This window comes from Miniopterus schreibersii, assembly GCF_964146895.1.
Source record: "Miniopterus schreibersii genome assembly, chromosome: 1".
Classification (NCBI taxonomy): domain Eukaryota; kingdom Metazoa; phylum Chordata; class Mammalia; order Chiroptera; family Miniopteridae; genus Miniopterus; species Miniopterus schreibersii.
The window spans coordinates 157,519,515-157,543,216 of record NC_138101.1 but is presented as its reverse complement, the minus strand read 5'-3'; the positions used below and the strand labels follow the sequence as shown (position 1 = coordinate 157,543,216).

The window sequence follows — 23,702 nt, the reverse complement described above, 5'->3', positions numbered from 1 at the left end:
GGAACGGACTGCACATCATGAGGAGAAAGAAGTCGCCCTGAAGTAGTGTGCCAGGCTTTGCAAAGACTTGCACAGAAGATGGGAATTGAAGCCTCCAGCTCTGAATACGTGGAATGGGAACTTCACTAGAGATGTTCATTCTGAGTGAGAGAAAGAAAATTGAGGAGAGTGCATTGGAAAAGAAGGGAAAAAAGGCAGAATATGGAAAGACCTGGTGTGTGTAAATCCCCCAAACGTGACTGAACACCCAGTGTGTGCTGGGCACTGTGCTCAGACCCAGGAGGAAACGAATGAGAGACAGAAACCCTGTGGCAGGTAGAAAGGAAGCCCGCCCAAATACACTCAACTCCGAAATTTCAGACACACCGACAGCCAGAGGAGCGCAGAGCAGGGAGAGGTGCAGGAGGAAAGGTAACGTTATTTTTTGCATCCTGAGGTCTCATGAGGATGTTAGCTGATCATGATTGAGAGTTCCCAGTGGAGGGAACTTGGAGACCCAGCCTGGAGGTAGCAGGACAGGGCTAAGTGTTTGGAGAACCATTACCAGTCCAATCCGATTTCATGCTGATGCACATGTGTGTGTGTGTATGAGATACTTAGGAATCAGATGGCAAAGTGCAGAGTGTAGAAGATCTTGAATGCTGAGTTCAGACTTTTTTTCTGTTGGTAGCAGAGCCCCATTGGAAATACAATATGCAGGCCATAAATACTGAGATTGAGTTGTAGATGTGAAGGCCTTGATTTCTGAACTCTCAGAGTGCTTCCTGCCAGCTGAAGTCATACACATCATCTTCCTGCTGGTCTCTTTCCGCCCACTCCATCCCCATATCAGCAGCCTGAGTACAGAGAGGCCCTGAGAGCAAGAGGCTGCAACCTGTGTGTAGGTAACCAACAAATATTGACTCAGACGGCAACAAAACGGACGAGCCAGAGCAAGTGCTGTTGAGTGCATCCTGCTCAGCGTGATCAAGGCCATTGGGCAGAATTCCAGGATTTCTGGAGAATGACGTGGCCCTGTGACTCAGGCATTAATCAAGATCATAAAACTAAGGAGGAAAGTGTGCTTTCAGGAAGGTTCTGTTAAATAAAAATGCCTGGGGGTGGGTGGGGTGGAGAGTGGAGTACAGGGCAACGCCCTGCCCACCCCCCCTTATCCGTTCTTTTTTTCCCCTTTTGGTTTAAAATCGTTGTCTGCTCCTTTGGACGCAGCATTTTGCACAGTAAGGGTTTTGGCGGGGAAGCCCAAACCTCCCAACTCCACCCCCAAACCCCCCCACCCCCACCCCCCGTCCATTTTTTGGTTTAGAAACCCTCTTTTGAGTCATCCAGTCCCTGATTGATTCAGCATGGTTGCTAGGGCTGTGTTTTGTGGCAACTGGTCAACACCACCGTGAAACTATAAAGTGGGTGTGTCGACGAAACTGTTGGATCCTTGTCAGGTTCGCTTTGCAGACCAGCCCTGCTGTGTAACATGTTTTTGTTTGTTTGTTTGTGCCATTTAATATTTGGTGTTTCTGGAGCTGATTCTTAGTGATTCTTAATTCATTTCAGTAGAACTTGTTTTTGTTTTACTTTTGTGGGGAGAAGTGAAAGCTGTTTCACTTGTAACTGTTTTTGTTCTAACTGTGAAGTAGAGCAATATACAAAACAATCTGTAGGATTTTTAACAAAAGGACAAACCCTTTAAATTATCTTTTAGCTTGTCCTAATGCCATCTGTACATACTTGTTTTTCAACAGTTCTTCATTAATGTCTAGCTTTTGAGTAGGAGCTTTTCCAGTCAGGCAATTAACAGTCTCATTTATTAATATTTTCAAGGCCAGAGGAAACTGTTCTGTTCCCTTCGTTAGGGTGGAGCTGAGTGAATCTGTTCTCACTCCAGTGGTGAATTATTTCAAACCAGTTTGAAGTGGGTGTGGCTTTTTCAGTAAGTCTCTCTGTTTTCTTCAAGGAAAAACTTTCCCTGATAAAGAACCATTTTAAAGATCTTGTCTAGTGACCCAGCCCTTCTCTGGGAATGAAAGGTACTGGTATGTAGAGGTTCTCATTAACAGATTGAATTTGCTGATTCCCTCCCCCCCCTTTTTTGCAAGTTGAAACCAGTTGGAGATCTGGGTGAGGTCGAGGTGTTGGAAAGATTGATGCAGACTGCCATGTTCATGTTCTGCAGAGCAGTCTGCCAGGAAAATAGTTGTTCTGCTTTAAATGCATTTATGAATTTCACACTGTGATGAGGAGGCCGTGGGAATGGAATTGCCTCATGGCACATAGGCTTTATTTTGTTCTTGTATACAATAGGTGCACTAAGGCAGAGCTTTTGTTTTCGGTAAGAAGATTCAGCCTCCAGAGCAGATGTTGGGATCAGAGACTATGAGTATTGGGTACACATCACTTTGGCTTTCTGGCCCTCCAGTATTTCCAAGCTTAAATTTGCACCATTCAGAAATTTATATTTTAGGCCCCCACGAGGCACCACAGTAGACATGGCTTGTTTTAAGCCTGTCTTCTTGTTCTGACACCCAGCAGCATTCTCCATCTCATCTCCCCAGGCTCTCCCTATGTTTCTCCAGCCAAAGCTTCCAGGGTGATAACATTTCTCAAACTACTCAGTATCTCACCCTTTAAGCTCTTAGCTGACCTCACTCCTATTGCTTCTTAATTAAAAAATTTTTTTTAAGTTGATTTTAGAGAGGAAAAGGGAGAGAGAGAGAAAAAAATGTTGACTTGTCGTTCCACGTATTCATGCATTCATTGTGTTGATTCTTATATGTGCCCTGACTGGGGACTGAACCTGCAGCCTTGGCATATCAGGATGATGCTCTAACCAACTGAGCTATTCAGCCAGGGCTCACTCCTCTTGTTTTAGCTTTCTCTTGGTGTCTTCATCTCTTAGAACGGAGAACCATTTGGTGAAGTTGAAAGGGCAAAGACTGAAGAGTCACAGGGCCGATCTTGGCCCTGTCTCCCTACTCTTTAGCTGGGTGACCTGGGCTAATCTCTCAGGTGTGGGGTGAGGAGGGAACACAGCTGAAGGTCCTGCAGGGTGGAGTTTGCATTTCATAGTCATGTGTGTCTCTCGCAGCCCTTAATGCAGTGCAGGCGAGTCTGTGCTTGTTAGGGGTTTGTTGATAGATTACGTGACTGTTACCAGTGTTTGTAACCTACAGTAGGGCTGCCAAGGCTTTCTTTTTCTGCATTCAGGGGTTGCAGCACACTGACACAATCTCATTAATCAACTATATTATATTAGGCTAATGTTTTAACAAACATGAGTGGGAAAGCCAACTATTTCTTCTAGAGACTAATCAGTCATCCACAAAATGGCTTTGCTTTGCCAGGGGTTTGGCTGCAGTAAAGAAATGGGGGCCATAGTTTCTTTCTAAGGTGAAAGTCAAGTTTGCCATTAAGCTTGCATAAAATGGGAAATAGTTATATGGATAGAAAAGACATGAATGGAGTAATAGCAAGTTTCATGGGTATTACTTTGTGGTTATTGACATTTTTTCTTTTTCTGCAGAATGATAAATAGTACAGATACATGTTAATTATGCAAAATAGCAGCTCATTGTTTCTGAACATTTATTTAGCACCTAGAATGTGCAAAGGCACTCAAATCTGGGGGAACTGAGACTCTGGGAGAGATGAGGTAAAACATACTGCGTGCTGCATTGAACTGGACTCAAGCATTTGCTGTTTGAATACTTGGTACATGGCGGGAACTCAGTACACTTTTGCTCAACAGATGACTCTAGTGGCATCAGTAAGTGCTCCTGGCATTGAAGGGAGGGAGAGAGCACTGTGGAACGGGGCTGCAGCTGCCCCCTTAGAGCAGATGCCAAAGTGGTGGTGACCTGAGGAATGGGCAGGGTCTGTATAACTAGGAGAACAGCTGAGGCTAAGGAGATGGGGAGGAAACACGAATCAAGGTGCTGTGGATTAAGGGAGCAGGGTGTGTTTGGTGAGAAGCAAGTCTGGTTTTGCTGGGGAGTGGGTAGAGGGCACTGAGGCTGGGTTCCCGTGCCAATCTTTGAGGGCTGGGCTGAGCTAGAGTAAGACTGCCTCTGAAGGATGGATTTTGAACAAGATCAACTGGAGGAATTTAATGGATAGTGGCACGTAGGACTGATTTGATGAAAGAGCAGCACAACTTGAGGACAGTAGAACAGGAAGGGACATTTGGGGGGCTTTTAAACACCCCTGTTTTCTCCTCAGTGTGTCGTGACTGGAAGAAGAATGAACCTGAGTGGAGCATGTATATTAGACCATCTTTGATTTGTGCCGTCCCAAGTCCCACGCGGGACACAGTTAGGCAGCTGCCTGCAAAGCCAGTGCTCAGAGCTGGAGAGGCCTCTGAGAACTACACAGTAAAAACGTACCGTGCCTCTGTGGTTGAGATTCCTTAAACATCAGAACGAGGGGGAGGTACCTGGTTTAATAAATAAAAAGAATTTAGTCTATGCTCCCCTGTAAGTAGAAGCAGCTCTGTTTGCATCTCTGACTTAATGGTTCTGTTTGTTTGTTTTGGCATTTTTATTTCTTAGGTGTATATAGTGGGGACTAGAATTCCGCAAGGCAGGTGACAGCCGCTGACGTGTCACTGCAGACTTAGTTCACTTTTGATGGGCCCGTGGGTGACAGTGAAGGCCCGCCCAGGCTTGAGTAGTGAATGTCTTGGGAGATTTCATCTCTGCTTTGGTGGTTCTCAGGCTGAAGGATACCAGTGAGACACTTTGGAAATTGGAGATTTCTTGAGCAGACTCAAACTTGTCTCATAAGGAATCTCACACTTAGTCTTTAATCAACCCAGCCACTCCAAAGGTTTTTGGACTAGAATTGCAGCACCCTGGGATCCTCTAGACCAGTGCTGTCCAGTAGAAATAGAATATGAGCATATGTAATTGTAAATTTTCTAGTAGCCACATTTCAAAAAAAAGTAAAAGAAATAGGTAAAGTGGAATTTAAAGTTTTTTTTAACCCAATATACCCAACACATCATAAATATAATATATGATCAATATAAACTATTGAGAGATTTTTACATTTTTTTCTCGTGCTGAGTCTTCCAAGTCTGGTGTGCACTTTATACTTACACGCTCTCCATTTGCACTGGACACATGACAGTCACATGTGGCTGGCGGCTGCTGTATTGCGTAGTCCACCTACAGAGCAAGACTTTTTCAGCAAAAAAAAAAAAATAGACTTTCTTTTTCAGGGCAGTGTTAGGTTTGCAGAAAAACTGAGTGGAAAGTCAGAGTTCCCATAGATTCCCAGCCCCACACACGTGCAGCCTCCCCACTACCAACATCCCCACCTGAGTGGTACATTTGTTACAGTTGATGAACCTACGTTGACACATCACTATTGTCAAAGTCCATAGTCCACATTAGGGTACATTCTTGGTCTTATACAATGGGTTTTGCCAGAGGTGTAAGGCTGTGTATCCACCATCATGGTATCCTACACGATAGTTTCATGGCCCTGAAAATCCTCTTTGCTCCGCCTATTTATTCCTCTTTCCTTCCCCTCCAATCCCTGACAACCACTGATCCTTTTATTGTCTCCATAGAGTTGCCTTTTCCAGAATGTCATATAATTGGAATCATATAATATGTAGCCTTTTCAGATTGGCTTCTTTAGCTTAGTAATGTGCATTTAAGTTTCCTCCATGCCTGTTCATAGCTTGATAGCTCCTTTTGTAGCCCTGAATATTACTCCATTGTTTGGATGTACCACAGTTTATTATAGAGGAAGACTTTTTGCAAATTAGGATTATATCCCAGGACTGGAATATTTAGGGGTGAGTGTCTGAGAGTTGTGGGAGTGAAGGGAATTAGAATTGCTGTGACTTACCTTTTCTGTCCTTGAAACATGTCTGTGAGCATTGAGAAGAGAAAGGAGTGCTCTAGGAGCAAGATCGGGATGCAAACCTTGCAGAAATGTGTCCACAATCACAAATAAAGGCGAACCTTCTTTCCCTACACTCCCCCCCCTCCACCCCATGCTGAGCCTGGAATCGACTTAGTTCAAAGCTTTTTGATAAGTTAGCAAGTGTCTATGTCAATGCTCCCTCAAGCCAGTTTTATGAAAATATTTAGACTAAGCAAACTGTTGGAAGAGAATAGAAAGCTGAATTTGCATGGACACAATTTCCTTGATCAAAGAATATTAAGCAAAAAAATACCAAAGTAGGCAATGCTGTGCAATTCAGATGTCATTCCCACTGTTTTGGGAACCAGCTCTGCTCTACTTCCTTTATTTGGGGGGTACTGCTGCTGAATGACCTGCCTCGGCTCAGCTGAGATAAATGTAATGCCACTCGAGCACTCTTCATTGGCAGCGGTTGGTGTATCAATTCCGAGAATTGTGATTGCAAAGCTGGATGCCAGTTCATCAGAGGATAGTGGCACAGCCCGATTAAGTGTATTAACTGGAAGATGACTTCATTTGAGCCATTTTGAATCTTAAATGCTAGGATCAGTCTTTTATGGAATAAGTTAATGTCAGAAAATCTACCCACTCTCTTTCTCATTAACAGTTTGATATCTTTTAAGCATCAAAGAGCTAAGAAAGTAATTAGGGGTAGTATTAAAGGGTTGCATTTAGGAATGGGCCAGCCTGAAAATGCTATTGATTTCAGTTCACACCCATAGTTTTCAGGCCCCTTTCAATATGTCAGATTACTGGTGAGAAATAACAGAAGTTGTGACTGATTTGACAAGCTTATCACTTTGTATGAGAAGTGGAAGGCTCAGTTTTATCTTGCTGGAACAAGTTGCATTAGCCTAGGGGAGCATTTTGTTTTTGTGTTCACAGATCAGTCTCCACAGCTGCTGTTCAGATAGGGCAAGAGGGAGACTGGCTTGCTCAGTCGCCCATCCTAAACCTAAGCAAACCCTCACCAAGCTTTAAATGTTTGTCGTTGTTGTTTTTTATAATTGATTTCAGAGAGAGGAAGGGAGAGGGAGACAGAGATAGAAACATCAATGATGAAAGAGAATCATTGATCGGCTGCCTCCTGCACACCTTCTACTGGGGATCGAGCCCGCAACCCTGGCATGTGCCCTGACCGGGAATCAAACTGTGATCTGGTTCATAGGTCGATGCTCAACCACTGAGCCACACCAGCTGCCCCCCAAGCTTTAATTTTCCCAATCATAAGATGGGAATTGTATATATTTGCAAAAATTACTCTAATATCCTCAGATGAAATGGTCCAAGAAGTAGAGATTAGTGTAATGAATCACTGTGCTTTGGGGGGAAGGAGGGGAGGAAAGCCTCTTCCTAAAGACTTGTTTTATTTTTTTTTCCAGCTTCTTTCAAAATGAGTACTGTTCACGAAATTCTGTGCAAGCTCAGCTTGGAGGGTGAAGTAAGTATATCATTTTCACTTTGTATCATTTTTCAAATTGGACATCTCTCTGGATAATGCTCCTTCCTTTCCTTATACAGCTAAGAAAATGGAACAAAATTCAGGTGGTATTCCTCATCTTGGTTCTCCATCCTTCAACTAGAAAGAAATATTTTGGTTCTAGAAACTTTTTTTGCATCACATTAAAATAGGACAGACACTAGTGTCACTGGAGTGGCTAGAATTCTGTCCTGCTATATACTTAGCATGTCAGTGGTAGTAATTGTTACAATGATATATGTCTTTTAGTGTCGTGCCCCAGAATTTTATTACTGGTTGGCCATATCAAAAATGATCCTGAGTGGTTGGGACTTCTTAGTGTCCAGGAAGTTATTCCAGACAGGAACATATACCTTTTTTTTTCTTCTTTTTTTAATTTAGCACCTAGGAAAGTTTTTCTCCCAAAGAGCTAGGATGTTTGTTCTTCTATTTTTAAAAAAATTAAATGATGATAGTACATGTTTCCTTTTTTACTTTGGCTATCAGGGGACTCAGAATTATTTTGAATTGTCTTTCCCGGGAAATATGTGAACCTATAATTCTGATGCTTTCGCTTCTTTGTTTTACAGTTAAATTTTTAAACTACATATGAGATTATATCACTGCAAGTACTTTTAGAATCAAGTAAAATATAAATTATGAATATGTAAAATACCTAAGAACATTATACATCTTTTAGGTCATCTTGGCTGAAATGGCTTTTACAAAAACTCAGCAGTAAGTGACACTTGTTCGTAGGCATGTCTCGGAGAATTTTCAGAATATGCTCTCAATTAAATTAAAATACAGAGAAGCACTCCGAGTGGGTTGACAGCAGCCTGGATCACGTGGGTACAGAACCCTCTGTTGTCCACGGTGCTTGCCATCAAAATGCGAGCACGGATGTTACGGCGTGTAGAGCCTATAGATTTCTAACCCTTCCTTTTGGAACTCGTGCACACTGTTGTTGGCAACAGTGCAAACAACACTGGGATCCAGACACATCCAGGAGCTGAGTGATTTCTCTCTTTAATTTAATGGGCTTGATCATTAGATTGTTTTTAGAATCAGGCTTCATGAGAGGGCTTTTTATGTAGCCTCCGAGGTTACTGCATTCCAGTGTGATGCGTTTCTCTGTCTGGTAAGGTGGGTCTGTCTTGTTTCCTCTAGTATTGTGAGGGAGGGTCACTTTTGCCTCAATAATTTGATTTCCAGATGAGTGGATTTTACAGATAATAGGTTTAGTTTTCCATTTAATTGTGTTTCCGTAGATACTATAAAATTATGCCAAACTTTTCCCTACTCACTGTTTTGGAATAAGGTGACAGCACCTGGTAAATGAAGCCATATATGATATGGCTCAATGACCAGGCTGTCTGCCTTTGTAAATAACTGATGGCACAGCTAATAAATAGGAAGATGTTTTTCCTTAGATTCCCGTCCACATTTTGCAGCCACCATGGCAGATAAAGTACTTCAAAGTAGCACTTTGTTTTTATCTTTCCCCTGAATGTGTGCTCTGTTTCTATCAAGTTAATCTTACTGGAAAATGTTAAGACGTGAAATGAGTTGGGAAACACCTTGATAGTTCATTGTGTTCCAGAATTATAAATATGAACTGGATTTACTGCCTGGCCAAGATGTTCACAAGTACATTGTGAAACATTTTGTCCAGTTTTGAACTTAGATTTCTGGCTTGTCCTGGGGCACATTGAAGAGGATGGTCTCCTGGTTGCTCACCTGTATAACCTCCCTGCTAATCAAACCCACTGGTGTGGGAGCTGGTGCCAGTAATGTAATTATGTGGCTGGAGAGGTCAGTCAGGGCGCCTTAGTCTCTGACTTCCCAGAAACTGAGCCAACACAACATCATGTGTTGCGATGGGTATTATGGACTAGGGGAGCCTGGGTGGGAAGGGGTGCTTCAGGATGGGGGACCTTGCCTTGACCTGAAGGTGGGGCAGTGGTGGGTGGCGCTTCCTGCCATCAGCAACCCAAACCGCATTGTCCATCCACTTTTGTGCTTTGTTTTGGGGCTGGGGGCGGGGGCGGAGGGAGCAGCAGGAGTGTTTCCAAGCCGACACTCTGGGAAAGGGCCCGATGTGGAAGCAGGCTGTTTTCTCACCTCAGGCTGGGGTGGGGTGGGGTTCGGGCCTTCCGATCAGGAAGGGTGAGGGGCTTTAAAAAGCATTGCAAAGAGAAGAGGGTATGGTTCAAAAGGCAGTAAAAAAAAAAAAATACTAGCAAGAGTGGTAGGCAGAGGGGATGGTGTTAAAGACAGCAGAGGGGAGGGGACCGAGAGGAGGGGAGAGCAGGAAGGACTTGGCCACAGGAAGGAGGATGTGAGCCACGTGGCCTGACCACCTTGGTGCCACAGCGGTGGCCGAAGTGGAGGGGGCATTTTGCATTTGCTTTTAAAAGAATTGTGAGCTCAGCCAGTGGGCCCAAGTGGGAATCCATGTGCCTGTAGCAAAAACTTGGCTAGGCACACTTGTTATTCAGGCATTTTCACATTTTCAGTTTGTTTTGAATTGTTGCCAGCCTAGTTTTAATGCTCTGTAAAACCTTCCCAAATAAACAGGTGCTTTCGAAGGCCCTGCTTCGCGCTGTCCGCGTTTGAGCTTGCACTGAAGTAAGATAAGTGGGAGTACAGGCTGCATTGCCTGTGCTCACCGGGCCTTTGAAGAACTCCCAGGAGACACAGCGAAGTTCCTTATCTTAGATTTGGCGGCATGTTCACACTTGCCTGGTTACCTAGTCTAAGAATGAATTGAATTGTTAAAGAGACAATAGGAAAGATAAATCTATTTTAGAGATCGGGATTTCAACAAGAGGCTCCTACCTTGTATGACTCGGGTATGCTTGTCTTTTGACCCCAGCACTCCACACCGCCAAGTGCGTACGGGTCAGTCAAAGCCTACCCCAACTTCGATGCCGACCGGGATGCTCTGAACATCGAAACGGCCATCAAGACCAAAGGTAGGCGATACAGTTGTCCTCCTCCTGTCAGGCTCTGGCTGAGGCCTTTGTGGTTGTCTCTTCACTCTCCCTGAGTCTCCATACATCGGTCACTTGAAATCGTTCTAATGGAGTGGATTCCACCCTACTTACCCCACTCCTACTTGTTTCCTCCCTCCCTCCTTCACCCCTTTCCTCCCCCCTCTTTGGAGAAAAGAAGATCTAAAACGTGAGAAAGTATTTTAACCACATACCACAGTAACATGGAAACAGGCCTAAGCTGGGAGCTGGTCGGCCTGGCCCCCTGGGTGTGTGCTTTGGGCCCAGCTCTTCCCCTTGAGACCACAGTGCCTTTGCTGTAAAGGAAGGAGTTGGTTATGGCGATCCCTGAGGGCCGTTTTTTTGTGTCCTGATTCCCCTTGAATTTCATTACATTTGTTGGGAAAATGCTGGGGAAATTTTACTGCTTTGCTCTTAGATTGATCTAATGAGAGAAAAATGCAGACTCTATTTTTGACCTAACAAGTTGTGCCACTCCTTAGGCCTGGAGCTGGAGTTGGAAGAGCCGCTGGAATAAGTATGTTTCCTCGAATTCCAGGATGAGTAAGAGAGGATCAGGAGGTGTAAAAGCCTCTCTATCTAAATCCAGTGGATAAAGCATTTAGTTGGGACAAGTTGAGCAAGTTCAAGTCATCACACTGTTTTCTGTGTCTACAAGAGTAAATGTTCCGACTTTTTGGGCTCATGTTAATGAAGCTCTGTCTTTGGGGTTTCCGCATCCCCGAATTCCTGAATCATGGAGATTATTGTGTTGATGCTGTGATTTACCACACCCGTTTCCCCTTCGGGACTTTCTTTTCCCTGTGAGGCCGGGTTAGGAAGCAGACAAGACCAGCAATCAGAGCTGCTGGTTCACACCCTGCTGAAGGGCTAGGAGACAGTTTTTTCTTCTAAGGAGAGTGTTTTAATTTCTTGACACTTATACACAGGTCCCTGATGGCCGGGGAGCCTCACCCATTGTGCCCCTTGTCACTCTCAGAACTGCTTTATTTTGCGGAATAAATTACATGGCCACCTTTTCTAAAAGCCTTGGAGAAACTGGTGACTTCTTCCCAGAGGTAGGAAGAAAAGTAGAAGGTCCTTTACGTGCTGCGATTCTCACAGGACATAGGGCTTTGCACCCTGTGCCTCAGAGTTGCCCTAAGTTCCCGGGGACACCGTGGGCACCTCCCAGAACGGCTGCCTGGACAGCTGAAGGGAGAGTAACGAAGTGTCCAAATTTGACCTTTAAAAAGTCTTCTTTTTCGGTGCTTTTAAGTGACTGTACTTGCCAAAGGCCAGGTTGGGAAGTCAGAAGTCACGAATCAGAAAATAAAACTAAAATCTGCAGGGCTTATCTCATTACAGTCAGTTCTACTCAGTGGAGTGTAGTGAGCAAGAGCACATGTGATCATGGGCTCATATCTCGGCTCTGCCACTGGTTTACTAGCTATGGGACTCTGGAAAAATACTTAATTTCCTTAAGCCTCAGGGTTTTTTTACTAGTAAGTGGGACTCTTCAAAGCTCCCGCCTCACAGGGTTATTGTGAAGTACCACTTAGCCTGGCATTTTGACATTACTCAAAATAGCTTACCTTAAAGCGCACACACACACACACACACACACACACACACAAAATTCTCTTTCTAAAACTCACCCTGTCTCGTTATTTGGGCGTGTCTGCATTCCTGGGGCTTCCCAACATGCCAACGTGGAAACACACTCAAAGTTCAACAGTTAACTCATCTGATGAGGATGGTGCCTTTTACCAGCTGGAGACAAAGACTGCTTTCATCCCTGCCTGAGAAAGCTTTTAGCTCACTGGAATGTAAAGATTGCGCAAAGGAACCCTGGTAACAGCTGAAACTCCCATGGCAATAAAAATACCTTCAGGCTCTTTCTGAGTTAGGAGAAAAGTACTGTAGTTTCTAAGCAGAAACGTCTGCAGGGCTGAGATTTGGATTCCTGCTTTCTAGTTTGGTCAGAAGCAGCTGACATCACCATCGCCCCGGTTACAGCTGTTTATTGAATATATTGAGTGCTCGTTATGGGCACACATTGCACCAGGCGCACTCAGAACATTCATCTTAGGCGAACTTCAGATTCACCCTCTGATGCCGTCACCCCCAGTCCGTGGGCGATGCAGTGAAGATGAACGTGCTCTGGGTCTCTTGGCCTTGGTTCAAACGGGTTTGAACACAGTTCTCTCCAGCCCCAGGCTGTGTGCCTAAGCACCCCGATGTGACACCAACCTGCCAGGATTGGACTTTTTTCTTTGCCGAGTGTCAGCCATGAAAAACGGGATTCTGTTGTTATCAGACACATGTCATATTTGTGGTCCTGCTTTAGGTCTCTGTCTTCTCTTTCAGACTTGAAGCCCAATAAGTTCCACTTAGGAACTCATTTTTATTTACTTTTTTTTTTTGGAGCCTTGTGATTTTAGAGAGTAATTAAATTTTCTTGAGTTGTCAGTTGGTCCTTTAAAATAACTTCTGGATTGTTAATATGTGTAAAACCTTAAATTCTTCTAGGAAACTAGAAGAAAGACTGATATCCATACAGAGCTCAGTGTACCAATCATGTTAATGTCAGTATTGGTTATGATAGTGAAAAACCCATATAGCTTCTAATTGGGGGGTGACTTATTAAATGATGGTAATTCACTCTACACGATGTAGAATGTCTTTAGAATGTCACAGAGACACGAAAATAACATTTCTGAATAATTTTTAACATTGTTATTTGATCACGCACTATGCAATTCACCTATATAAATGTACAACTCACTTTTTTAGTGTGGTAGTTGTGCACCACCACAATTTTACAACCCTCATTTCAACACACATTCACCGTAACTATGACAACTGCATAAAAAAATGGACGTAAAAGAGTATGTACTGTATGATTATACCACAACAACTTTTTAAATTTTTTTATTTTTTAAAATACATCTTTATTGATTTCAGAAAGAGGAAGGGGGAGGGAGAGAGAAAGATAGAAACATCAATAATGAGAGTCATTGATCGGCTGCCTCCTGCACGCCCCCGGCTGGGAATGGAGCCTGCAACCCGGGCATGTGCCCTGACTGGGAATCGAACCCCGATCTCCTGGATCCTAGGTCGACGCTCAACTGCTGAGCCATGCTGGCCGGGCCACAACAACTCTTTTATGTCAAAAAGGAAGAAAGGCATTATTAACTGATACGTAGTTATGGGTAATCGATCCTTTCCTTTCCTTTGCTTTCAGTATATTCTGTATATTTTAAGTTTTCTGTGATGACACCTATCACCCTCACACTGGAAGGCAATAAATTGAATTACAAACAAAAATGAAGTCATTCGTTGGGAGGGTAAAATTACCCTTTTGTTTCTTTTCCTTCCCCTTGATATCTGTAAATAACTGACACCACTTAAAAAATGAGCTAAGTAAGATGTTAACCCTCCCTTTTAGAACACCTTCTGCCTTCGGGGTAATTGAGAAGCTGTGCCACACCCTGTCCCCAGTCCTCCCTCCAACCCTTGATGGGGAGGACACAGCGCTAAGTAATTGGTGTTTCCTTGACATGAAACTGCATAAACCTCAAGTGCTGACGCAAAGAAAAGCCAAAGGACCATGGAAAGAAAAGATGACTATCTGGGCCTTCTCTCCTAGAAAGGGTGACCTAAGTGTGTGCGCACGCCTGTGTGTGTGTGTGCTCGCCTGTGTGTGTGTTTGCCTGTGTGTGTGTGTGCTTGCCTGTGTGTGTGCTCACTGTGTGTGTGTGTGTGCTCGCTCCCATGTGTGCTCGCTGGGTGGTGCTGCACCACCTGACACCAAATCTCCTTCCCTGCTGTCCGAGTGCTCTCAGGAAGGAGAGCTGGGAGCAGGTCACCTGTGGCGGTGGAGGGTTAATCAGTTGCTGTTAAACACAAGGATTGTGAACCCGGGAGCAGGCCTGGGGTGGGGGGGATCGACAGGAGCGGAGCTGGGTGAGACCCGCGGGCTCCCGTGGCCTGGACGTGCCTGACAGTCCCCAGCAGCGCTTACCCGTCCTTCCCTCCACCTTTATCATCTCTCACCTGGCTTGGTGCAGTGTCTGTCCTAATGGGCCTCCTTGCCTCATCCATTGCAGGTTCTTTTTCTGTCCTCATCTCCAGGCCGTTTGGGGCCCCAGACAGAGCCCTTGCTCTGGCAGGAGTGTGCACAACCCTCTAGAGCAGCAATTTGCACCCCTTTTCATCTTGGGGCACATGTAAACTAGTTACTAAAACTCTGTGGCAGGCCAAGAAATGTACTTTTTGCTAATCTGACAAAAAAAATAGTTATAACTTTGATTCATTCACACCGGATGTCTCCTGTTGCATAGCTGCTGTCATTTTTTCATTTGACAATCTGAGGGAAAAGAGGTCAGTGCCCCGACTAAATAGGAACCGCGTGTTTTCGACGTTCTTGCGGCACACCATCACGCCTCAGCACACGGGCTGACAGTCAGTGCTCTAGAGGGCGCACGAGCCCCTCTGGCATCCAGGCAGGTCCCCTCCCCTCGCAGCCCAAGCCGACACACAGCCTCTTCTCCAGGCTGGCTTCGAGAAGGAGGCAGCATCCGGTATTTCTTGGCCTTTCTCATAATACTTTCTATACTCGTGTATAGCCCTGGTCACATTGTGTGGTTGCTACTTATGTATGGATTTGTCTCCCCCACCAGAATGTCAGCTCCTTGAGGGCAAGGACTTTATTTCATTAATCATATTTAATCTTACTTACCCAGCCCTCAGGACTGTGTGGAAAGTAAACATTTAACCCCAATCGTCCAGTGTACACAGACACCAGAGCACACAGTGTGTGCAGGGAGTGGGAATACGCAGCTGACAGATGAGGCAGCGAAGGACAGTTCCAGAACCTGGACAGTATCCGCAGAGGGTACCAGGCCCCTGGGGAGCTTTGATCTGTGTTTGCAAAACGAATTTAGCTCCCTCTCCTAAGCCCTCTTCGTTGCTAGTTTGACGGGTCTGAGTAATTCTTGAGTGTGTTCCCTACACCCAGTGCACGTTGTTTCGTGTTATGCTCTGGCCTGAGGTAGACTGTGCGGTTACTTACCTTAATTTACGTCTAGTTAGAAACTGAGTAAGGCCATGAAAAGTAGTAATATTGCTTAATTAACAAGAGGCTTCAGAGACTTAAATCTTTAGGAGTCTCTTGGTCTAGATTGGCCTTGGGTTAAATATATACTGTGGAGTGTACAACACAGCTGCGAATGGTTTACCACATGGGTCCAAATAACTAGAAAGGAAAGTCAGCTAAATTAGAAAAGGGCGAATCTAGACTACATGAAATAGATTGTAATTGGAGGCAGCACCGCCCCGGAGTTAGTGTAAGTGCCAATAAACTGGCACAGCTTGGGTCTCTCTCTCTCTCTGCAGAGGGGGGCGGGGGTAACGAATTGCCCTATTATTATTGCCGGTTTTGATTTTAGCAGTATTTGTGTTCTCCGGAAGGGATGCAAAAGCGGGTGATGTTCTTCCCCTTCCCATAAGCATAAGTATAGAAACGTAACTGCAGCAAGTTTTTGCACTTACTTTTTTCTTACGCTTTTAAAATGGAGCCGCTTAAGATTTATTTCCAGCATGGCCGGAAGACCAGCATCCCTGTGCTAATGGAGAGCAAGACAGGACATGCATTTTCAGTCTCACCTGCTCTCCTAGAGGTATATTCATTAAGTCAAGAGAGCAATTAGGAAGATGTTCTCTAGAATATGCCAGGAGCCAGACTGACTCTGAAAAGTAGCTTCTCCCCATTAGAAGTGGGTGGGAGGTGAGGGTCCAAACCAGCAAGAACCCCGAAGTCTGGGCGAGGGTGTACTTGTGAGACAGGCTTTTGTGACTCACGCAGCCCAGGGTTTCTCACCCTCCGGGGAGGGGGCAGAAGGGAACATTCCTGTTGCTGAGGCCTTTTCTTTACATGAATTGACTTTCGATGGGGTTCTCATCTTACACCACTGCTGGGAACAAAGAGGGCCCAGTGCCGAGTCACGGCCACCTGTACTCAGCACAGGTTTTTCTGATTTTCTTCAAAATGATTTTTGTCTTCAGGGGTGGGGATGAGGTACAGATGCCCAACCCCAGCTAAGAAGTCAGAAAAACATGGCTGAGGGATTCTGGGCTCATTTCTAAATGGTAGGCTTCGACGTTTGTCGCCTGCCTCTCAGCTCTTCCTTTTTTTTGTAAAAACTGTCACCTCTTTTTGCTGAGGAAACTCAAATACCACCCAGGGATGATGGAAGGATCCAGATTCTTTCTTTCTTTATTTTTTTAAGGTTGATAGTCCTGGACATGCAGGAAAGAATGATAGATAAAGAAGGGACCGAGTCAGGGAGCTAGCTGGATTTGTAGGCCTACGAGGAAAGCTTTCCTATGTTAATTTTAGTTTTAGCTTAAGATTTGTAGAGTGTGAACAACATTTCTAGGGATATTGTGTAATGGGTTGAAGTGTGCTGCTTATGGCGTGAGCTCCAGGGGGGTCCAGATTCTTACCTGGTGTCAGCAAAACTAAGTCAGTAAACAGTCAGTTCACTAACTGTTCAGGGTGGGATGTTAGTCCTCTTGCATCTGTCTAAATTTTAAACTTTCTGTCTCCAGAGGCTGATAGAGTATCAGGGCACAGAATGGTGCTGGCATTTATGCATAGTCCTTCATTTACGACTGCATTTGATTTGAATTTTGAGTGGTGGTCTACTTTGTGTTTTTCTGCTGGTTCTATAGAGTATTTCAGAAATGTAATTTTGCATTTCTGAATGGGTGTTTATAGGCATTTAATAAAGAATGTTGGAATAAGATTGCTGGGCTGGATACAAGACCATTAATGTCCTACAGGACACTGAAGCCATGATCTTCGGGGCTTTCCTTGCTAGTGGGCCCTAATTTCCATGTTATCATGTGCTAGTCAATAGTAAGTAGTAGCAAGTTGAATGGGAGCACGCACCTGCACAGTCTTGGATGGGCCTCTTGGCTGTCTTCCTCTTGCCTTACTTTCAAGTTTTGGATAATTTCTGTAACAGGAGGCAGGTTAGCCCAATTCACTGAGCCTCAGTCTTTAATCCTGCATGAATCCCAGCTCTGCTTGTGTGACCTTGGGCCAGTTCCTGCCTTCTATGAGCATTCCTTTCCTCATGGGTAAAATGGGGTTGACCGTAGCACCCACTCAGCTGGCTTCACCTGGATGTGGTGAAATCCTATGAGAGAATTGTGTACAGCACCTAGCAAAATGCCTGGCACATAGTAGGTACTCAGTGAATGGTTTGATATAATAAAATATGTCCACACCTATGCAAATATGGCTCTCTCCTCTCTCTGTGATCTGCCTCAGACCTTGTTGTAAAGATGATTTCTTCTTAGGTTTGCTACTGATATGCCCAGTAATCTAAGCCAAGTCATGGTTTTTCCCATGATCTAGATAAGGAGAGGATCTGGACAGTTTTCACTTAGTTTCTAATCAGTCATCCCCTCCTTGAGAGCCTCTGAGTCCTTCATCAAACAAATGAAGTCCATTTTCTTTGTGCAGTCAGTGTGTCTTGGCAGATGTGAGTCAGCATCCTGTTCAGAATGGCCTCTTGGTTCCTTGCCCATGGACAATAAAGACATTTTCTGTGGATGCCAGATGCGGAGCTGACTTGGGGTTTCCACCCGCAGAGAGGAGGAGGAAACTCCAGGAGGCTGCTTTTGTGGCTTGGGATTCAACCACTATTTTAGACTGCAAGTGTTCTTTATGTTTTAAAAATACAGCCTGTGGTTTAAGGAACCCACCACCCTAAACTCCTCTGCTTGAGCCCCGCCATCAGCAGCACCTCTGTGTGGTGTCCCTTGGCAGAGCCGTTGCTTTCGGTTGATGACTGGCCTTTAGGACAGTGATTGACCTTCGATTCCCAGCTCAACCTGGAAAGAGTGTGTAGTTAGCCGATGAGGTTAGCTGACCATTTTCATTCAAGGGATAAATGCTTACAAACTTTATGGTGCTGTTTCCCATCAGGAGCCAAGTAAATTTATGTCTTAGGTCCTCACCAATCTTGAAAATCTTAACCTCTATTAGTTTTGAAAATAAATTTCTAAAAATCTACCTGGATCAGAGAATTTCTATGTTCCCACCCACGTTCCGTAGGACCCCCAGCCACCTCACTGTTCCCCAGTGTGAACTTTTGCTTAGATTACTTAGATTCCACATCAAACACAAGTGCAGTGGGATGGGAAAGAAACATTATTTGGGTTTGTTGTTTTTTCCTTTGCTATTGCCCCAGCCACAATTTCATTTAGATCTGGGTCCTTCTGCCCAGCAAACACTTCCCTACACACTGGAACATGAGCCTCCTGAAAATACAAATACAGAGAGGCAGAGCCTCATCCCCCGGGCATCTGCAGCCCTGTTACATTTGCTAAAGCTTTCCCAGTGGACCGCGCTCACCGCCCATTGTTGCCCACGATTGTGCTGATGTAGGGAGCCGAGTGTTCAGTCCTCTCCTTAAGCTGCATCCTGGGCAGAAGTGGTGAGTAACCGGATGACCCTTGCAGCTTCAACCTGGACTGGATTGTTTTCCACAGGAATAAACTGCCTCATCAATTATGATGGCAGGTTGGGAGGAAGCAGCAGTGCTCTGAAGATAAGATGGTTCAATCTCACAGGCAGATATGCGCATTCTGGTGTTATGACATAGGACACGCCTCAAGTGACTTGGCCTAGGCGGTTGATCCTGGGCTCCATGGTTTTTTCCATCTTAACAGTTCAATTTGAAACTTGCCGACAATGGTATGGGAGAAATAGCTGATGTAGGTGAGCTGCTCAGAAGGGAGGGTGGGCTTCCACTTGCAGAAATAACCTCCATTTAATTTCTCGGTAGTTGCTGGCATTAGCATTTTTGTAAAGCCTCAGATTGCTCCCTCGTAAGGCGTCCCAGCTTGTCGGGTGCTGTGTCTCAGCAGGCTGTTTGCTTGGTAAATAATTTAGGTAAAATACATTTAGATTCCTTCAGACTACAGCAGTTGCTGCCTCCTAGGTGAGATTCAAGTTAACTACCCAGGCTCTTCATGGGGATTTCCAGTAATTGGATTGAATTCCGACTCAGTGAGCTGGTGCTTTGAACAGAAGAGCAAAAAGCATGTTGACGAAGAGCATGACTGCACTGCGGTCTGTGCAGTGAACTCTTTCAGGTGTTATTTCTTACTTGGGTTGTTGGGACAAAGGGAAGCATTTCTGCCCCTGACAGAAGCGGTTGGTAGAAGTCTACTTAAAAGTCTTGTACGTAGGCAGATTTCTAAAGAGCTTCCCAGTCCTCGCCCGTGGTTAGCCATCTCTGGTGGTGATTCTTAAATAATCACCAGGGAGGTGACTGAAATGCTCCTTCATGGGTCCAAAGTCCTAGAGATTCTTTAATCTGTAGATCTCAGGTTGGGCCCAGGGGGCTGTGTTTTTATTTTTTTTTAATATATATTTTTTATTGATTTCAGAGAATGGAAGGGAAAGGGAAAGAGATATAGAAATATCAATGATGACAGTCATTGATTGGCTGCCTCCTGCGTGGCCCGCTACTGGGGATCTAGCCCGCAACCCAGGCATGTGCCCTGACTGGGAATCGAATCTCGATCTCCTGGGCCCCCACTCAACCACTGAGCCACACAAGCCAGGCCAGGGAACTGTGTTTTTAATGAGTGTTTCATGTGATTCTAATTCAGCTGGGCCCGGGACCACGTTCTGACACAAACATAACTTTGCATTTGTTCCCAAGGGAGAATCATCTTTTATGGATCAGTGTTCTTGGTATTTGTCCAGGTCAGCAGTCCCAAAATTGACTTCAGGAAATATTAGAATTGAGGTTAGAGGATATAATTGTATTTTGTTGTTCTCCAGCATTTTCAGACTTGGGTAAGAAAGTTAAGTATAAAGCAAAAAACATGTATGTAAATGAGTGGTTTTCCTAATACAAAGTCAGAGCCACAGGATAGAGACAGAGAGTGCGCTTTAGGGAGCACATGTGTGTGGGTAGGTAGGCATGCGGGTGCAACATGCCCAGACACACATCACTAACGTAGCCTGCGACTTACCGAGTCTTTGAATAAGTCTGTCCTGCCCATACCTACTGGAAACTAAATATGTTAAAGCTCGATTCTTTCTGTTAGTGTTTCATGGAAGCAGAACTGGAGGTCATTGTTCGAGCCCCTTACTTGTGCAGATGTAGAAACCGAGACCCAAGTTGGGCAAGTGTTTACACAGGTGACATTTGCACGGCTGGGCCTCAATCTCTGAGTCCAGTGTCTTCAGCTATCAAGTAGGAAGAGAAATAGCTATCCCCACTGGGTGATTAAATAAGATAGTTGTTGTTAGGATATTTTAGAAACCAAAGAGAATTGTATACATCTAGCTCCTAGTTATTATGCATATTGTGTTTTATTAACTAATGTATTTAGAACCATGCCCAGAATCTGCAGAGGTGAAGTCACTAGTTGGTTCTAGATCAGTGATTGCATGTCATTCACAGTATATTAAATAAAACCCTTTTATGGTCATTATGGTGAACTTTGACAGTACATATATAATCAAAGGAAAGAAAACCTTAAATTATCCATAATTCTATCACTTACATGACCACTATTAAAATTTTGGTATAAAGGCTTTTAGATATTTTCTTACACATACATTTGTATTTTATAAAAATCAGGTTATACTGGGTATATACTATCATTTAAATTGACTGTGTAGTATCCCATTGTACGAACAAAAGAACATTTATTTAATCAGTCTTTTAATGGACATAGGCTTCCCCCCCCCCCCTTTATTTTTCAATATTATACACAATGTGAAATAAACATCTTTGAAACTGAATCTTCTATACAGCAGTTGGATTTCTATGTTGACACTGGCTACTCTAAAAATTAGAGCTAAAGTAGTAGATGCTGCAGGTAACATAACTGACTCACATATTGGCGTGAACTACTTTTATTTTTATACCCAGAAGTTCTAACTTTCTGCTTTCTGATCATTCTAATATGCTTGAAAGAGAGCTTCTCTGTCAGTCTGCTCATTGCCTCTGCCTCAGTGCATCCCAGTTCTGACCTTTCTGTTGTTTTGGGACTCCTGACTACCTTTAGGCCAGCATTTGCAGTTTGCATGTGACCTTGTGGGCCTAGCCACTCTGCTCTTTCACCCTAGAATTACCTGTCTAATTATGGCAAACACTCTTTATTAAACAAAGTTCATATTCAGTCATGAGAGAGAACTTTTGCTGTCTGAATTCTTGAAATTGTGCTTTCTTAAGGTAAATGGCATGTTAAGAGTATTTCTCATATAAAATTGGAAACTTTCAGATACCAGAAGGCATTGCTTATCTGGGTAAATACACATGTTCCAATTAAAATAGGTGCTAAAATGTTTTGGTGGCACTTCAAAACCCCCAATTTAGATTTAATTTAGATTAAAACACTTACTCTTTTTAATAAAGTTATAAAATTGATTATTAAAATTGCCTATTGAAGATTAAAAGCAGTGGAATGTTTATTTTCCTTACAAAACAATTTAGTCTTCAATAAGTATGATTGTATTAATCAATTATGCTATTAAAATACAACTGCCATATTAAATATGACTCATTTGTCATGACAGTTCCTATAATTATAGAAATTATACCTAGCTGCTTATATAGCCATACTCCCGCAATAAATATAAATAATTGTCTCTATTAATTCAGTCCGCAGTTACTGCCTATTAAATCCCCAGTTAAATGGCAATTTGGGGACCTTCATTTAAAATCCTCCTACATCTTTGTTGTTCCATCCAACTGCCAAAGTCCCATAAATTCACCTCCTACTGTTGATTCCAGAAACCGATTTATAAATAAAATATATATTTTTAAAAATACAGATATTGAAAAGGTCCATTTAGGCTTGAGGTTTGAAGTTGTCAGGAAAAAGAAGAAAGGGGGTATACATATTGGGTGGAGGGTGCTGACAAAAAGAGAACAAATTTTGATGTCTTGGTATTTTTGTTTGGAAAACAGGATATACATTTTTATTTAAAAAACTCTGTTTAGCCCAGCAAGCGTGGCTCAGTAGTTGAGCATCGACCTATGAACCAGGAGGGCATGGTTCGGTTCCCGGTCAGGGCACATGCCCATGTTGCGGGCTCCATCCCCGGGGCGGGATATGCAGGAGGCAGCTGATCAGTGACTCTCTCATCATTGATGTTTCTCTCTCCCTCTCGCTCTCTCTGTGAAATCAATGGAAACATATTTAAAAAACAGTAACAACAACAAGAAACAGACTCTATCTAAAAGCTTTTATATAAGCCCAGGGGACTGGAGCATGTGGTTAACTCCTTACAACTTGTCTTTCCATAGGTGTGGATGAGGTCACCATCGTCAACATTTTGACCAACCGCAGCAATGAACAGAGACAGGATATTGCCTTCGCCTACCAGAGAAGAACCAAAAAGGTACAGGCGGTTTGGGGGATGGAGGGCATTCCTTGTTGAATTTCATTTCCTCAGCCATTGCTTTTTTCCTTTCATCAATTCTGGCTTGTACTAGAAAGAGCCTCCTGGAACCCTGGGGGACCTAAGGTTTTCCTTTTGCACCCTTGTAAGAGTCACAGCTCGCATACACGTGGCCCCTGCAGTGCTTGGAGCCCAGGCAAAGACCACGCAGCGTGTGTGGAGGGAGCAGTTCTGGGACTAGAAAGTTAGAAAACAATACGGAGCAACCACAACAGGTGCCGTTTATTGAATGCCTACTTCGTGCCAGGCATGCGGTTCTCTACATGTGGCAGCAACTCATTTCATCTTTATGGCTTCTGCTGGCTCTTGATAAGATGTTTCTAATTTAATCTCAGGACACTCGCTTCCACCAAGCATTGATCCTGACCTGCTCCTCTCTTTCTTAAAACAACAACACTTGAATTTCTAAGAGCTTTGCAATGAGTGGCCTTATTAGTAGCTCCTTTGGTCTACAGGCTATCTTCAGCATGCCATGTTCCCACTCTTTAAAGGGTCTTTGTGTGCCTTTTCTCTTGCTTGTCCACTGGTGGTTAAAGAACAGCCCAGGGCTTATTCATCCTTTATTTTGTCGCAGTGTTAGGAAATTTTATTTTTAACGATGGGCTGCTTTATTTTTAACTTCTTGCTATTAAAAGCTTTTGATTTATTTTCGGATGGTGCAGTAAGCGTGGCTTCCTGCAGCTCCAGTTTGACTTACGCCTTTCACTTGCAGCCACAGTGGAGGTGAGCTGGAAGCATTCTGGGGGACATTTCTGCCCTTGGGGTCGACAAGACCACCAGGGAGGTGTAGGTCAAGTCCTGTTACTGCTTT

At 44.0% G+C, this 23,702-nt stretch overlaps 1 protein-coding gene across 2 annotated transcripts in view; it reads left to right on the top strand.

Annotated features, from left to right (window-relative positions):
* ANXA2 (annexin A2) overlaps positions 1-23,702 on the top strand; it is a 40,837-nt gene that overhangs the window by 3,424 nt on the left and 13,711 nt on the right. For both annotated transcript variants that reach the window (XM_081123886.1, XM_081123885.1), the window contains 3 exons: positions 7,311-7,369; positions 10,266-10,365; positions 22,737-22,831. In XM_081123886.1, coding sequence (XP_080980012.1) covers positions 7,322-7,369; positions 10,266-10,365; positions 22,737-22,831 — 243 coding nt within the window. In that variant the 5' untranslated portion in view covers positions 7,311-7,321. The remainder of the gene's footprint in view (positions 1-7,310; positions 7,370-10,265; positions 10,366-22,736; positions 22,832-23,702) is intronic.